The sequence below is a fragment of the Gallus gallus genome, chromosome 3, assembly GCF_016699485.2.
Source record: "Gallus gallus isolate bGalGal1 chromosome 3, bGalGal1.mat.broiler.GRCg7b, whole genome shotgun sequence".
NCBI classification, from domain to species: domain Eukaryota; kingdom Metazoa; phylum Chordata; class Aves; order Galliformes; family Phasianidae; genus Gallus; species Gallus gallus.
The window spans coordinates 108989355-109006905 of NC_052534.1; the positions used below are offsets into that span (position 1 = coordinate 108989355).

A 17551-nucleotide genomic window follows, 5' to 3' on the forward strand; every position below is an offset into this window, starting at 1 on the left:
TTTCAACCTGTTAAAGGAAGGAAACTCACAGTTAAGACTGAAAATCCTGGCTGAAACTCCAGCCTTCAAATACGTATAGTGCCTTGCAGAAATAAAAAAGGGTAGGCAAACTGTACAAATCGAGACCACAGTGTCAGACTGGATTTCCAGTTTTAACTATGATTTGTGACATATTAGAGAACACTTACTTCATTCTGTTTCCAGAATGAAATAGCTTTGAGATGGACAGGCCAAAAAAAAAAAGGCAAACTATCTGAGCATTTATTAAAGAAGCAAGAGCATTGCCTCACTTGAGAGACTGGGCAGATTTCTTGCTACAGGTCCATAAGAAAAGGAAAGAAAAAGAAAAAAAAGGAAGTAATACTTCCAGAATTCACAGCACTAGATTTGACAGCATCATCTTTCCCATATACATTTCATAGTAGGAGTATTTCCCGGGTTTGTTCAGCTTGGAGAAGGGAAGGCTGTGGGGAGACCTCATTGCAGCCTTCCAGTACTTGAGGGAGCTCATCAGGAGGAGGGGGAGTGACTTTTTACATGGTCTGATAGCGATAGGACAAGGGAGAATGTTTTTAAATTAAAAAGAGGGGAAATATAGGTTGTTAGGCAGAAATCCTTCCCTCAGAGGGCGGATGGGGTTCTGGCACTGCCCAGAGCTGTGATGCCCCATCCCCGGAGGCATTCAGAGCCGTGGATGAGCCCTGGACAGCCTGAGCTGGGGGCACCCGGCCCACAGCAGGGGTTGGGACTGCATGGTCTTTAAGGCCCCTTCCAACCCAAGCCATTATATGATTCTATGATTTCAACAAGAATATCAGTCCAAGATCCTATCCATGAGCATTTCAGAGCACTTGCTGGCAGCTTACATCAAGGTTTTAGTAAACACTTATCTGTAATTCCTCCAGACAGCGGACTTGATTCAACAAATAGTTGTGCCTATGTCTATGTATATGCATCTATATACGTAAGTGCACATACAGCTACAAATATTTCAGAGCTTTCATGTAAAAAGACTAACAGTAGTTCAGGACCAAAGGCAGACATCTCTTGGCATCCTTCCAGCATGCTTCTTTGGCAAGGTTCAGGACTGAAATTCTAAAGCAATTGGGATGTCTCATTGACCAAAAGGAAATAGAAGGCTGCAGGGAGACTTCATTGTGCCCTTCCAGTACTTCAAGGGAGCAGATAAACAGGAGGGGGAACAGCTGTTTATGAGGGTGGATAGTGATAGGACAAGGGGGAATGGTTTTAAACTGAGACAGGGGAGGTTTAGGTTGGATATGAGGAGGAAGTTTTTCACCCAGAGGGTGGTGACGCACTGAACAGGTTGCCCAAGGAGGCTGTGGATGCCCCATCCCTGCAGGCATTCAAGGCCAGGCTGGATGTGGCTCTGGGCAGCCTGGTCTGGTGGTTGGCGACCCTGCACATAGCAGGGGGTTGGAACTGGGTGAGCACTGTGGTCCTTTTCAACCCAGGCCATTCTATGGTTCTATGAAATGTTCCCCTTATGACTGGGGTGCTACGAACTCAATGAAGCAAGAGAGGCAAGATCAGCCAGGGTAGCGCAGACACAGACTAGGCAGATTAAGTCCTAAGACAGGTGTCAAACCCATTAGACAATTTTAGGCATGTCATTTAGCTCACTTTTCACATGTGAAGAGAAATGAGAGTGAAATTCTTTCAGGACTAGCACGAGGATTAATCAGTTATTACTTCAAAAGTGCTTTGAAGACAACAGGTGCTGAGTAAAAAAGCTGAGCATTAGCAGGATGACTAATAAAAATCATTAGTTACAAGGAGCAAGAATCAAAGGCAAAGGGAGGGGGCACAGAAATCCAAGACATCTGGGGAGGAGAATTGGCATAATAAAATGAAAACAAACCAAAACCGTGTTATTTGGCAATCCCACATGCAAACCACTTGAACTCTACACTTCTGGAGTTTAAGTCATCGTTGAGCCACCACCTTACCACCCCCTCCTCAACTATGGATAACATATATAGACAACAGTAATCAGAACACCCTTGGGTCTTCTTCTTTTCCCCAGAAACAACTACAATTCTCCATTACTCATAAGAGGGAATGCAGAAAATCAGATACATCTCAAGACTATAAGAACCTCTGCTAGATATGGAGAATGCAAAGTTACTGCATATTAAACCAAAAAATGAGACACGCCTTTAAAATACTTTATATTGCCCTCCATAAATCCCACAAACTCTCTCATTAATGGTTATGGTATGATTAATGTTTGTACTGGGCCATTTTAATTAGTTAAACAATTCAGAGTTTCTACCTTAAAAAGTAGCTTTGTGAAACTGCAGTAGTTGCAGAATATTTTACTCCTGGGCTTGATAAAACACTAAACCAGAAACTGCTTTAAAATAACTGCCTGCCACAGCACTTTTAGCCAACTTTTGCACCTGGTGCTGAGAGAAAAAGCCAAGTGAACTTTCACTCACTTGTTGCACGTCAGCTTCAATGTGATGTCTTTCTTCTGTTGTGTTTGGGTTTCTAACTGGAAGAGACAAGTAAGCTAAACCAGCAGCCAATCAATTCGGAAATTCTAAGAATGCAATAAAATTTGATACCAATAAATCTTTTCTTTTAACAGCCAGAAGAGATTAACAAAGTTATTCGAAATTGTATCCCCTTCTGTTATTTCAGAAGGATGATTACCTGACAATCCCACTGAATCAAACAGCAAAATTAAAAGAGACATAATTAAGCTTGTATATACATAGGAACAGGATACGCATTTATGCATATCCCTAGTAGGTCCTCCATTATTTATTAGCCTTGGTGTATTTTTCTTCCTCTTACAATAAAAGTTATTACACCTTTGGATTGTCAAATAAAAACCCAATTGGCTGAGACGTAGACCATCAATACAAATAACTGCACAGCTTCCCTCTCAGCTACAACTAGTCAACTTTTTTCAGCTCTGCCATTTATTTATTTCTTGACACTGGGAAAATCCATTTAGTCCTCTTTGTACTTTAGATTCACATTGGAAAAGCAATCTGGCTTCTTTTTACTGATCTGGAATTATGATAGCAGAATGTGAGGTGAAAATGACAAGCAATGTGAAAACATATAAAAATTAGAGATTATGACTAATGTAGTTAATGAGCATTGTAAGAGTGGTTGCTAGAAGTAGTAACTTGTGAATGTATTGTATTTTATATATTCATATTAGTCCGTGTATCACTGTATAAGTACTCACTATTAATTCCATTCAATACATGTGGATAATATATACATGTATAAATGTTTTCATGTAGGTGACAGTGCAAAGATGCATGCATTCAGATTTGCATGTGTATGATGATGCACAGAGATGAAACACTTGTCACAAGACTTCCCAATGGAATTCCTGACTGGGATGTAGAAACTGTCTCTCCTTTTCTTTTTACTCGTGCGCTCTCCTTCATGGTCACACCAATGGCAGTGTTCCACCTGATTCATCATTATCCACCTCCTTTATCTGGCCTTATTGGAGACTCAATTTGGGAACAACTTGTCTGCTAATTATCACTCCATTTCTTGACTGCCTTCCTGTCATCAGTACCTAACACTATGCAAACCTGCTTCCCAAACTGATTCTCCAAACCACTCCAGAAAGCTCCAGTGCACCAATGCTGGTTTCTCTTTCAAACCTATCTTTCATGACACATTCCCACTCTCTTGCCCTTGAGAGCAGGTCATGGGATCATCTTTCAGACTCCATCCACGACAAACCTGCTTCCATCTTTATCCCACTTCTTAGTGGGATTCTCTTTGATGAATCTCAGCCTTCCTATTCCTCATTTGCAATTGTACTTGCTCTTTTAGCTCCTTCCTTTTTTTCTGCTAAAACAGATAATATATGCATTCCCACACAGTTGCACCTAGTTTTCCTTTCTGAACACCTTTTCTTGTCATAAATCCTGGCCTTTTTCCCAACTCTGACCCACCACAGTACATACATCATAGTCTGCCTACTTAGTTTTCCATTTTTCATTCCTCTCTGGCATTTTTGCTCACAGTGTACAGATGTCCTCAGTCTATGCTTTCTTTTAAAGAGCCCATATCTCACTGCAACCTGTCTCTCCAAATCTTTTCCCATTTGTTTCTCTCTCTTCATCTTCAAAAAAACGTAGAACATGCAGTTTTCAGCTAACACACAGACTTCCCTTCTTTTAACTCTGTCTTGGATCAGCTCCAACCTGACTTTTCACAAATCCCCTCCCCTGAAACTATTCATAATGGGACACTATGTGCCTCTTCCTGGACAGAGATCTGGGCTTTCACAATGTCTTTATTTTCTCTGAGTTTTCCACTGCTTTTGACACTGTTATCCTCTCTTTTATACACCAGAGATTTTTCAGTTATCTTCCTGTGCTTTGGAATGCTTCATGAGTTTTGTCACAGAAGGACATCTGTAAAAGGGGACTCCTGACTGGCACACTGAGGTGGGAGCTACCTGCCTGATCGTGGATGTCTATGTCTGAGATGGCATCACCAAAAGCATCTTTTCTAGTCTTTAGAGACAGATCACCATCCCAAACTCACCTCATCCTTAAATTAAATGTGTGAAAAAAGCCAAATAAATGCTATTCTGTAACTACTCTTTCTCTGTGTCGACTGATTTATTTCTCTGATATCACACTCTGAGTGGTTCACATGAATGTGAATTACTAATAGCCAACTTTGCAGCACAGAATCATAGACTCACAGAGTGGCCAGGTTGGAAGGGACCTCAAGGATCATGAAGCTCCAACCCCCCACAGCAGTCAGTGCCACCAACCTCCACATTTCATACCAGCCCAGGCTGCCCAGGGCCCCATCCAACCTGGCCTTGAACACCTCTGGGGATGCACAGTTTCTAATACACCATTTGCACAAAGAGAAGTACAAACCCTGTACCAGCCATATAAGAAAATGAGCAGTGTGACTCATACACACTGAAATCTAAAGGAAGAGTGCATGAAAACAGCAATTTGAGTTTGAGAACACTTATGTATATCACAGAGACTGTGACATGGAGTACGCTGTATTTAAAAGCAGGGTTGAAAATAATTCAGAAAAACAGGATTGACTGCAAAGCATCTGTTTGTTGAGAAGATCATTCCTGTGTGAACTGGTACAAAGCTTCTGAATTTTTTTCTTACATTTGCTTCCTTTAGGCCTTCCTGTGATCATCAAGCCACTTAATCCTTCACCTCATGCAAAACATAGTTGTGTACCAGTCACAATGCTCTTTAAATACCAATTATTTTTTCTTAATTTTCAGTGTTAATAGAACAAGAATCTAAAGGTTACATAGTTGATGGGTCTCAAAGGAAGATGCCATCTCTGGAGGGAAAACTGAAACAGTAGAATTGAACAGTGAAGTCTGGTTAATGAAGCTCACCAAAGTTTATATAAAGAGAACATTTTTATGGCCACATTCGGACCCACTTGGAAACTGAGTGAGAACTGAGTTTCTTCAAAAGGAAACTATTGGCTGGGTGAGTGTTCAATGCATTGCCACTGCTGCCCGCTTTCTGGACACGGCAAGGTATAGAGTGTGTAAGAAAGGACACTTAAAACACATTCATCTTGGTGCAAAAAGATGGCTTTTGGGTTCACTTGCAAGAAAAGTCATGAGGAAAAAAAAAACCCCAACAGTTAAAATCAAGGATTGAGGGTAATCTTACAGTATGTTTTCTCCACCTGAGCATTTTTCATTTTTCTGTAGAAGCCATCAATAAAACATGAACATTCATTCATGTTTTTAGATGCAGCTACACGTAGTCCTTAACCAACAACCTTACATGATAAAAGATCTTCAATAGCATCATTGGTATGCGAGCTAAAGCAACAGTTTGACTCTGTCTGATGTTGTCTTTGTCAGGATTGGTCTCAACCCATACTTGATTACTGCAGTTATTTTCAAGCCTGAGATAAGATTGTTTGTGCGGGTTTTATGTATAATTTAATCTCTGTCCACTCAAGGACTGTGCTGCCATCAACACTCCTATCAGGCTGAACTCGTGGCTTGAAGACAAAAGAAGACAGAAATAAAAAGCATTTGACATCCCCCACAATTCAATAAATACTGACCTAAGGGTTTCTGCTGTTATCACTGTTTTCGTTGGCCAGTGACACAGACACAAAAGAGTTCTATTTGCCAAAAAGAAAGACCTTTAACATTATAAAGACAAATTTTGCAGCACTTCAAGAAGTAAAACAGCTTCTGCCAAGTTTTTCCAATAGTGGGAAACTATTTGTATTTTCCAAAGTAATTTTTTTCTTTTTTTTCATGGTAACACCTTTGACATCAGTTGTTTTCTTTATAAGAAGAACAGAAATGGCCATTTTGGATAGCAGTGTCAAACTTCAGTATTGGCAGTTATCTACTAATAACAAAGTGCACTATTAGGAAACTCCAGAGCTCTGAACACTAGGTGTCAGTGTAAGAAATGGAAAAATATCAAAAACCTGTTGTTTCCAATCAGGTGGATTAGCTAAGAAACCAGAACCAGCTGTAACCACATTTCCTTGTAACTGCATAACACTGTTAACAAGCCAATCTTCCTAAAAAAAGTTATTCTGAAACTATCAGGTTTGCTTGAAATTAGATAAGGTGATCTAAAAACTACAATGAATTTGGTCTCTTAAACACTCTGAGATGACCTTTAAGTTTTACGAGACACTTAGAGACCATGCAGAATTTAATGGTACTCTTTTTTCTTTCCCACAGATACCCATAAATCAGCTTGTGTCATTCACAACTTCAAGTTCTGTTGGATAAAGTTAATGAAGAACAAAGAATACAGCCAGAGTTTAAAGTCATAAAGGTGATAAGAGTCATAAAAGTCACTTATGGTGTCCAGATTTTACATGGATGACAGAATGGTAGAGCTCCATTGGTAGAGGAAGAGTCACAACTGTAGATGCACTCACCTACATCCTAGAATCAGAGAATCATTTAATGGCCTGGGTTGAAAAGGACCACAATGATTTTCTAGTTTCAACCCCCTTGCTATGTGCAGGGTTGCCAACCACCAGACCAGGCTGCCCAGAGCCACATCCAGCCTGGCCTTGAATGCCTCCAGGGATGGGGCATCCACAACCTCCTTGGGCAACCTGTTCAGTGCATCACCACCCTCTCCTCTAACACAGAAGTTAATTTCTAATGATCATCTCAGGTGCAGATAGACCATTTTTGGATCTGTTCTGATTAATCCACTCAGCATCTCCAAGGAAAAGCAGAAGGAATGTCAACAGCACATTATTTGGATAAATATGTGAAATGAAGAAAGAAAGTTAAAGTAGTAACAAAACTCCACTGCTTATTTGACCCTGGAGCTGATTTCAAAGATACACAGATGCTTTTCAAAGTTGATGACTATCTATCTTCCTCATCAAACACACATGTACTCACACCATTGACCACTTTCACTTTGCACTTAGTTTTCACCATGTCAAACAAATCAGACTACAAGATGAGATAGGTCTTTGTCTGGATTTTACACGTCCTCATTTAATATTCATTTTTATCATGCAAACAAGAAAAGGGAAGAAAGAACCCAGCATATTTTCCATTTCACCTCTGAAATTTGGGATGGACAGAAAAATTGTTCCTTCATTACAATCTCGAAACAGTCAAATGATTTTTTAGGCACCGCAACTAGGGACATCAGAATAAGGAATTGATCCACCCCAGACACAGAACATCTCACATGGAATATCTCAGCTCATCCAAGATCATGACAGCAATCAATCTATACTAAATTTGTAATACTATATATAAAAATTAATTGGAGGACATATTTTGGAGATAGCCTGGGATCAGCTTATCAGATTATTCCTAAAAGCTCTAGCAGTTAAGGTAACTGAGTGCATATACATTTAGGAATGCAGTTGATTCTGAAGACCTATGAATGATACTTCCTAGAGATTTAAGTCTTCTTGCCCAACTGCCTGAATAGGAATCTGTGTTAGGGGCAGAAATGCCGACCTGCTTCTATGTAACTGTTCTTTAATAACAATCCAAAATGTGATAGAGAAAACTGGGAAACACCAGGATTGGGACTGCCTGCACTACCTTCATTCTTTTTATTTTAAATGTGCTTCAAGACAATCTTTAGCCATTGATCACATTGCTTTTTCCATTCAATCCATTGAAGAATTTGGTGTTTTTCTTATTAGTGAACATGGGGCTACAGTTATGTGGACATCATCGTTCATTTCCCTCTGTGCTTTGTGTTTCCTGTGTTTCCTTTTTTTTTTTTTTTTTTCCTGTAGGGTTCATGGTATTATTACCTTACACTTTCACAAATTATAACTAATCTTCTCAGCTCCCAATTGAAAAATAGAGGTATTTTCTGTATCTTAATAATGATACCAGTGATCAAAAGAAACCATCTTTTTCCTCCCTTTCTCCCTGAAATCCACTTTTTCATTTATCATGCGTATGTCATCCTCTGAAACAAATTAGGCAGGATGACTGTACAACACAGGTCCAGAGCAGGTGCATCATGTGCTTTTGACAGGCGGTCTTGTAGAAAAAATACTTTATAGTCACAAAAAGAGCTATTTAAAGATGGTTGATTCTATCTTAAGAACACCTTGTACAACAATGTGAACTTAAAGCTAAAACACAAATATTACTTATTTAAATATTACTTATTTAAATCAATTATCAGCTTAGTTTTCCTGAAAGTGAATGTTGGCATCTGGATGAGGAGCTACGAGATGTGGTTTAATGGCTTGTGGTAGCAATGGTAATGGGAGGATGGCTGGACTAGATGATCTTGTAGGTCCTTTCCAACCTTGTGATTCTATGATTCTATGTAGGGAAAAAAAATAAATAATTCTGAGAGCAATGCTGGATGAATGATCTGAGTCCTTGGCTTTGCTCTACAGATCACTGAGGTCTGCCCTAATGCTATAAGCTCCGTCCCATAGCACATATTGACTCTCCAGAAAGACCTGTGGGAAAGAAAACACTTGACCAAGGAAGTGCTTCCACATCCTAAGAGAATGCATAGAGAGTACATAAACTCAGACCGGGAGTCCTGAAATACTTCTTGCTGTACGTTTGCTCTTCAGGCACAAGGTAGGGTAAAGTAGATTCTGTGCTTTAGAAGAAATACATCTGAGTAACGCGAACAAGTAACAGTTACCGCTGGAGCAGAAAACTCATGACACATTTTTTCATATACATTATTGTGGAAGAAAATACAAATATTTATGGAAAGTCATGATGAAAGGGAGTTCAGCATTTCCAATTTAAATTTTCTGTAGACTATCTCCTTAATACTAATATATTAAAAATGAAATACTGTCAAGCAATCTAAAGCAAGTGCTTACCAATCAAAAAGCATTGGAAAAGGAAAACACTCTTTTTTTTGTAACAAGAAATTGACAAAACAGTGCCTTGTGCCTGATGTGGGCCCTTTTAAGCCAAAGGTTTCCTTCCCCAGTGACAGACATGTTGCTGCAGAGCCTGTCTGGTACAAGAGTTCCAGCACATGACCTCTAGGATGGCAGTGGGTAGACTGAGCCTATTCATCTTTCTCACCTCATGGAACAAATGCAGACTCAGGACTACAGAAGCTATTCTACTAGAGCTGTGCGAAAATCTCTGAAGAAATTTAAACACAAATCTTCTGCTTTGAAAACAATGAGCGTGGCTAGTAATGTCAAAGATGCAACTTACAACAGAAGGGGAAAAAAACACCACTACTCCTAGAAAGGCAAGAGCATGATGTAAATGATGACCACATTCATGCATGTGTGAACAACCAGCAGCTACTTACTAGAGGGAAAGACCCTTCTCTTTTCCATCGCACATCAGAAGTGCTACCAAAGGATCCAACTGTATTATAGACTTGTTTTCCAGTTCGATTCCTTCCAGGGCAGGTGTGCCACGTGTTTGGATGTCATTTAATTAACTCTACAGTAGGAGCAGAATGAACGGCGGAAGGATTTTTCCCAGATGGTTTTGGTGAACTCCTTTATCCCATTCATGTAAACACAGCGCATGTTCCGGTTTGCTGAGCTGTGTATACACCCTACACTCAGTACAAAGTCTGAATGTTTAGTTAGCCAGAAGATTGTTTCCATCCTGTGATTCATTAGGTCCCTGTGGTGCCCTCAACTTCCTTTATTTTGTACAATCACAAATTATATTAGTTTGTCTTATTTTGATAACCCCTCTAATTAATGTCCTGCACAGGAAACTTTATTACTGTTTTAAAACAGACTCATAAAACAAGGGCTTTTCTCCCTACTGGGGTGGCATAAGTGACAGTTGCATATAACTTTGTGATCAAGAGTGAGCAGTGCTTCACACTGCTTATTTATACGAGTGGGCAATTTCTGTTAATGAACATGCTTGTTGCAGTTCTTTCTTTTGTAAAAGGAATGTCAGAAATCCTACAACTGTGCGGGTAAGGTTACAAGTGGAACAGTTCAAAAACGCAGTAAACAAACCTGAAACTGTGCGACATGAGAGCAGTGTAGAGGCTGCATGCGTTAAAACCCAGTTTGTAAATGAATGACGAGTGGGATGCATTTGGTTTTTAGTAAAGGTTGTAGGAGTAGGATGGAAAGAACCAAAAATCATCTGTCTGTGTTTCTCCTTCAATATGCCATGTTTCCTAGCTCTCTCCCCCACTGTTAGTTACTTTTTCTCTCTTTTTCAAGTGAAAGTGAGCTGTCCCTCCTCCTTCTCCTTTCTTTTCCAACTGCAATAAAATGATTAAGAGCTGCAGGAATGAAGCTGGGAAGCAAAACCAGCTCATCACACTTGTGCAGAAAATGTTTGGCCCTTTGAAAACAGAAAATTCACAGCACTTATGTTGAAGTATGTTGCATTTCATACCAATAAACCTGTCCTTACAGTTGTCTCTGCATTTTCATCATTCCTTTTTACAGCTATGCCAAATGACTACCCAATCATTGAAGTCCTTACAATAAAAAGCAACGTAATCCACATTTATTACTTCTAAGGACATGAGGTATGGCTGAATCTCTGCATCTCACTGCAAGCATCCTACCCATGAATTACTGACGTAGACTTAAAACCTCTCAGACTTCCAGCACAGATTATTCACCCATGAACCTGTATTCTGTGAGATCAAAGGACTGATTCTCAGTCAAGTGTACGGCCTGTGTAAAAGCTAATTATTTTCCAATAGTAATAAATCAGAAGAAAATAGAAATGTCAGTATGCAGTGTTCATAGATGAAGAAATGTGGTGTGGAAGTTAAATCAAACTAAGAAGGGAGTAAGCATGGAATGTTAGTAACTATTACATAGGAGCACAAGTTACACAAAATCAAATTCTTTCATAGGAAGACAAAGGCAAATGATAGAGGGGAAAAAAAGCGACCAACAAAACCAGATACTATGTTCAACATGATTTGTGCTATTGAAGTTCCTTTAAGTTGCCACTATCGCATTCTAAAAAGCCGAGTGGGTTTGACTTAAATCATTTGACATCAATTGAAGAGATCAGAATCCATCTTCTAGCAGACACAATTCAGCTGACAGGGAGTAAACCACAGCTCCATTAACATGAATTCTGTCATTCATGACAGCCTCAGCAATGACTTATCACAGTTTACAAAGAATTCCAGTGGAGAAAACGTTTAAAGGAAGTAGTCCAGGGCTGCTGCAATGTGCTGTGGCAGTCTTTCACAGCTAGATAAGGTTACTTACCAGTACTTGGGGACTTTTGATCTCGGCTGTTTATGAGCACATTTATATTTTTGGAGTGCATATGTGCAATTTTTCATGTCCCCTTGCTGAACTCTTTGCTACCGTTAAAACGTCTTTCAGTGGGGAAAACCAAACCTATCCCCTTCTCAGATGTTATTCTTCAGAATAACACAAAATAAGTACTTCTGAAAAAAAACAGAAGGACTTGAAATTTAGATCTAGTGCTAACCTGAATTCTCTGAAAGCAAGTATCTGGACTACCATTACCACATTCTGTGTCCACTCTGACACAGACCCATTGATCACAACCCTTTGGCTGCATCAGGTCAGCCAATCCCTAATCCATCGAACAGTCCATCCAGACCTCTCCAATTTAGAGAGAAGGATGAGGTGAGTGACCATGTCAAAGGCTTTGCAGAAGTCCAAGTAGATGACATCCATCGCCCTTCCCCCATCCACCGAAGCCGTCACTTGATCATAGAAGGCCACCAGATTGGCCTTCCTAAAGGTCTGAACAGATATTAATAGATCATTAAAAGAGATGCTTTGAAACCTGTATCTCATGGAACTTAGAACCACAAAACCTATCTGCTTGTCTTACACACCTCCCATTTCTGACAGGCTGTTCCAGCACTGCTGTATCCTCCTGACCACCTATATGCATCTGACAGTTTGCACAGCCTCTTCCCTACAGCCCCAGTGACTCAGTCTCAAGTTGTGCCAGGGGAGATTCAGGCTGAATATTAGGAAAAATTTCTTCTCCAAAACAGTGGTCAGGCGCTGGAATGGGCTGCCAGGGAGGTGGGGTCATCATCCCTGGAGGTGTTCAAGAAATGTTTAGATGTGTTACTGAGGGATGTGGTTTGGTGGCAAATATTGGTGGTAGGTGGATGGTTGGACTGGATGATCTTGGAGGTCTTTTCCAACCTTGGCGATTCTATGATTCTATGAGTGTATGAGTGTTCCTCCATGGCTCCAAGGCAGGAGCTGTCCTCCAAGGAGGGGAATGTGCAGACCCCAGCAGGTTGTGCAGGTGACCCTACTACACCTTTTCATGGAGCAGCTGGCACTTTTTGTGGAGTGCAGCCTTTGGGCATGAAAATAATCACAGATGTGAAAGAAACCTAAAGAGAGTCAATTAACTTTGAAAGTAGAAAATGTAGCCAAGGATAAAAGCCAGTGAAAGGCATCTGCTGGTCTTCAACTTAATGACAAAGGCAGAGAACCAAGGCAATCATAGAATAACCCATAGGAACTTGAAAGGACCCATGAGGATCAGCAAGTCCAACCACTGACTTCAGAAAGCACCACCCCAACTCCAGACTCCATAGGTTAAAAAACAAATAAAAATAAACAACAACAACAAAAAAAACATGTTGCCTTCATCATTGTTTCATCCAACTGTTCTGTCCACAGTTTTCTGATTTCACTGGCACTTGTTCCATATGGTTCATACTAATACATCCTTAATGAGGAATTTTTACGAATTTATATATATATTTAAAGCAACTCTACTAAAATCAGAAAGATAATGCAATGTGCAGTCTTAGTGCAAAGAAAATATAAATTACACTTTTCTAACTTTAATCTACACAGTGAAATTTGTACCAAAGTACCTGCTTCAGTTGCAGAGCCAAAGCAGGTGCCTGAAAATAATAAGTTGATGGACTCCATACTGAATTTTGTTACTGAACATTCAACGTGTGCTGACTATAATGCAAGAAGCAGCTCAAAGAAGCCTTACTCCACTTTGAATGCTACCTTAATGGCTTGTCCCCTGCTGATTAATCATTTTGAATTCTCTGTTGGAACATTTTTTTGCAGGTACAATTTTCTTTGCAACCATTTTCCTCTACTTGTGCTGACCGATAAGGGACATTCTAACTTTGATTGGAACTCCAGTCTTGGCTCCAATAATTTAATTCAGTTTAAGAGTTAATATTAAGGCATCTGTAAATACATACAGATCAGTTATTGAACAAATACTATCAGTCATCAACTTGATTTCAAACAAACTTATATTTGTTGTGCTCTTCTAATAAACCATGCTTGAAAAAAACGTACAGAGCTTTTTCATTCTATTGTTGGTTTTTTTGTAATATTGCTTGATATGCAAGTGGCAAAACACTTTCATAATTAAATTATATGCAAAAAAAAATTCAAGCTCCTTTTAGTATTCTAACTGACACAAATCAGATGCAACTCAACTCCCAGTGTTTATGACTATCTCCTTGATACTCAAAGCCCAGACAGCCACCACAGGGTCCCTTTACTAGACAGTTGAGGAAATAAATTCCTCAGGAGGTGATTCATCTCACTGAATGCAGAAACTAATTTTAGGATGATGTGAATCACTCTCTGGAGATGCTCATTTCCTTCTACACGTTGCTATATACTTCTAGCACAATTTAACTTAATATAAAGCAGCGCACAACTTATTACATATAGTTTGAAACATAAAAAGATTGCTCATAAAATGTGATGCAGACTAAAATAAGACTGCCTTTAAGGATTTGACTTGTTAGTGCAGTCATCTGCTATAGCAGCCAGACCTCATAAAGTATACATTGAGTTGATATGGTGACCATATAAGTCTGTCCAAATTAGACCCTGATTTAATAGAGTTCAGATCAAATTTGAAAATAGGAAGCTGGAACTATAAACCTCAGAGATATCAGGAGTCAACCAATCAAAGGTAATCAAGCTGGCAACTTATTTTTGAATTCAGAAGCTCAAATCTGGACTTAATCAACAAGTATGTGCTCTTCTTACAACTGTTTACTAAGAAAGATGTGTGAGATGTGCCAGCCCTACTTCAGGCAGAAAAGGAATTTCTACAGTTTAGCCTTACACATGACAAAAAGGACATGAATACTGAGAGGAAATCATTAAATTACATAATGAGAACTATGTAGTCCATTAACACAAATGGTATGACAAAATCTACATAGTAAGCAGTACATTTCCAGGCAGTTCCAATTACAAGACCAGTTTTCCTCTCGTGCTGCATATACCCACATGAACAACTACCTCTAAAGTGAAAACTCACTGCAGATATGTACTAACATCCCAGCAAGGACATGCAGTTGTAAAGGATGCCGAATGTGCAAAGATCCCTATCAGAAACCAGAGCATGTAAGAAGCCCATGATTGAAGAGTTCCGGCATGCCAGTGTCAGAGGTCAAAACAATGAGCTATTAAAGATACTTTCACTTCCTCAGAAATAAAGTGCTGTCTTGGGCTCGAAGGTGAAAGGTTAGAAAAGCTGTTTATCTGCCGCTCTGTTCCCATTCTTCCTTCTGTCAGGAAATCCTACATGCTCCTACACCCCGCTCAGGGTTTTCCAGGGGTCACAGACTCCCGACACAAATGCCCAGCATTGATTTAAGTGCAAAGCCCACTTGGCTACAGGTTGTACTTTCTCAAAAAGCACATTTTACCATAAGGATCTGTTAAGCTTGGGCGGAAGGCAAAAGCACAGATGCTTCACCACATTATTGCTGAAGGAAGAGTGAAGCCACAGCCATCAGTTTTCATAATCCAAGTTATTATACAGTTATTATAGCTAGAACAAAAAAATATATGGCCCAAAACAGCATGTTTAACCAGTGTGAAACGTGGAGAGGGAGAAGAGGTTGTTCCTTCTCCCAGAGCCTAATAAGAAGCATAGTAAGCAAAGGAGCCACAGCAAAAGGTGCTGGGTGATGCAGGGAAGGGGATACACACTGAAGGGCTTGAGGTATGAACACAGAGCAGCTACCCAGGGCTGGAAGGGCCCTGGATGTGGTCACTGCCATGCAGGAACGTCTGCAGGGTTAAGTGCAAAGCTGAAGGAAAGCACCCACCTGCAGGCAACAAGAGGGCAGGGGAGGCTTAGTTATCATCACTTCTCTATGGTCTGCCCCATTCTGAATTGTCTCCGTTTACAAAAGTCTATTCATCTCATTACTGTTGTTGCCAAACTTACCTCGAAATGCAGAAAAATCTTTGGATTGCTGAAGGGGATCATTAAAAAGCAGAAGATCTATAAAGAAGATCTAAGAGCTCACAGCTCAATGCTAATCTCAATTAGCTAATCTAAGGAACCACCATAAATAAATATTAGTTACAATAATTCTTAGTGTTATTTGTATAGATTAGTTCCATACAACGTGCATCCCCACACGTACATACTGGTGATTACAGTTGAAGAACCACTCTAATAAGGGGAAGGACAACACTTTATGTGTCCCTAGGCACAGGTGGCAGAAAGGACTACCCCTTCCAGTACCCAATGCCAGATGGCAAACTCATGCCGTTGTGTGAAACATGAGCACTAACCGACCCATAAACGTTTGTAAAATAAAAGCTATGGTGAGGTTTAGATTTTAGAGCCACCTCTGCAATATTCAAAACCACCTCTTTTTTTCCACAATTTCTTTTTTCAGTAATTTCTGATTATTTATACAACACTTCCATTGGCTTCCAATGAAGGAAAATATTTACTACTTCCAAATAATTTTGACACAAATCAAAACACTGAAGAGTAAAAATATTTAAACAGAAATATTATGCAAATAATAACATATTCACAACAAGGAATAAAACAGAAAAATTCCCAATGAACTCTTCAGATGCTAAAAAATGTTTTTCTTTTTAAGAGTTTAAGATTTTTAACAGAAAAAAATGCATCAGCATTATTCCCAGTGGTAGGTGGATTTTCAGCTATCACACAAATACAACACATGAGCATAAGTGAGGTTTGCACTACCGATATACAGGTCTAGCAGTAGCTTCTTCACATTACTGTGGGCAGAACATCACTCACAGTTTCTGCATTTTATTTGGTTCTAAAACCAGAACGATCTGTTATTAGCCATTTGATCATGAAAGCTGTATGCTTCTTCAAGGAGTTTCAGAGCAGAGCCTGTTGTATCGGTGATGTTCTTACCAGGTTTATCAGCTGAGTGTGGACGATGTCTTCCACCAAGATGGCAGACTCATGGAGCGGCCTGCGAGCATCTCCCAAGGAAAACCTGAAAGAAAGAAGTTTATTGCAAGGTTATGAAAAGGACTTAAAAAGAAACCAAGTAGGTGGTCTCGAGCGAAATAAAAAACATCTGAGTAAGAACAAGCTTAATGCACCTGTACACCATATGGAAATGGATCACTGAGCGTGTTGCAAGAAATATAAATCTAAGTAATGTGATTGAAGGGACGAAAGGGCTGTAAGAATGTATACTGAAGTACATGGTCACATAAGCTGAAACCTGAGGAAAGTCGAGTTTGTAGGAACATCTTTAAAAAAAAAACAGTCAGCAAAGCTGTAACATGGGTCCACTTGGAGTACACCTGTATTTGCAGTCCCCTTCACCTACACAATTACCAAATAAATGTCTTCAAAGATAAAATATTATCAGGGATTTTATTCCAAGTAGAAATGTTAGTGATAAGATATGGAAAGACCTACTACGAACTGAGAGGCTGTTAAAGTTTGCCTCGCAAGACTGACTGACAGGAGGCCAGGAGGAGATAACAGTATTGATATCACAAGAGAATATTTGAAATATCCAAGACATCTAAATGAGACTTGACATTTAATTCTTGTAACTGAATTCATTCAGACCGACAGCTGAAGACCCAGTGAAGGTCTCATAGTGTCCCAAAAGACTGTGGACTGCTCTGTTTGTGCACCCAACGCTCACTCCTATCCACTCAAGGTCAGTGAGCCCAGAGCTGCTAATGCCTCCATTGGGTGGTTGAGCCACACAACCTATCACAGAAGGACACTATAAAAAAGTATCACTGATTTTGCCTATTTAATCAGCCCTTTCTACAAATGATAAAGGATTAATGAACATCAAAATCTTTCAGT

The 17551-nt window shown here is 39.7% G+C and overlaps 1 protein-coding gene across 7 annotated transcripts in view; it reads right to left on the reverse strand.

Moving 5' to 3' along the window:
* SUPT3H (SPT3 homolog, SAGA and STAGA complex) overlaps positions 1 to 17551 on the reverse strand; it is a 274262-nt gene that overhangs the window by 125321 nt on the left and 131390 nt on the right. For all 7 annotated transcript variants that reach the window (XM_040697264.2, NM_001031102.2, XM_040697265.2 and 4 more), the window contains one exon: positions 16628 to 16712. In XM_040697264.2, coding sequence (XP_040553198.1) covers positions 16628 to 16712 — 85 coding nt within the window. The remainder of the gene's footprint in view (positions 1 to 16627; positions 16713 to 17551) is intronic.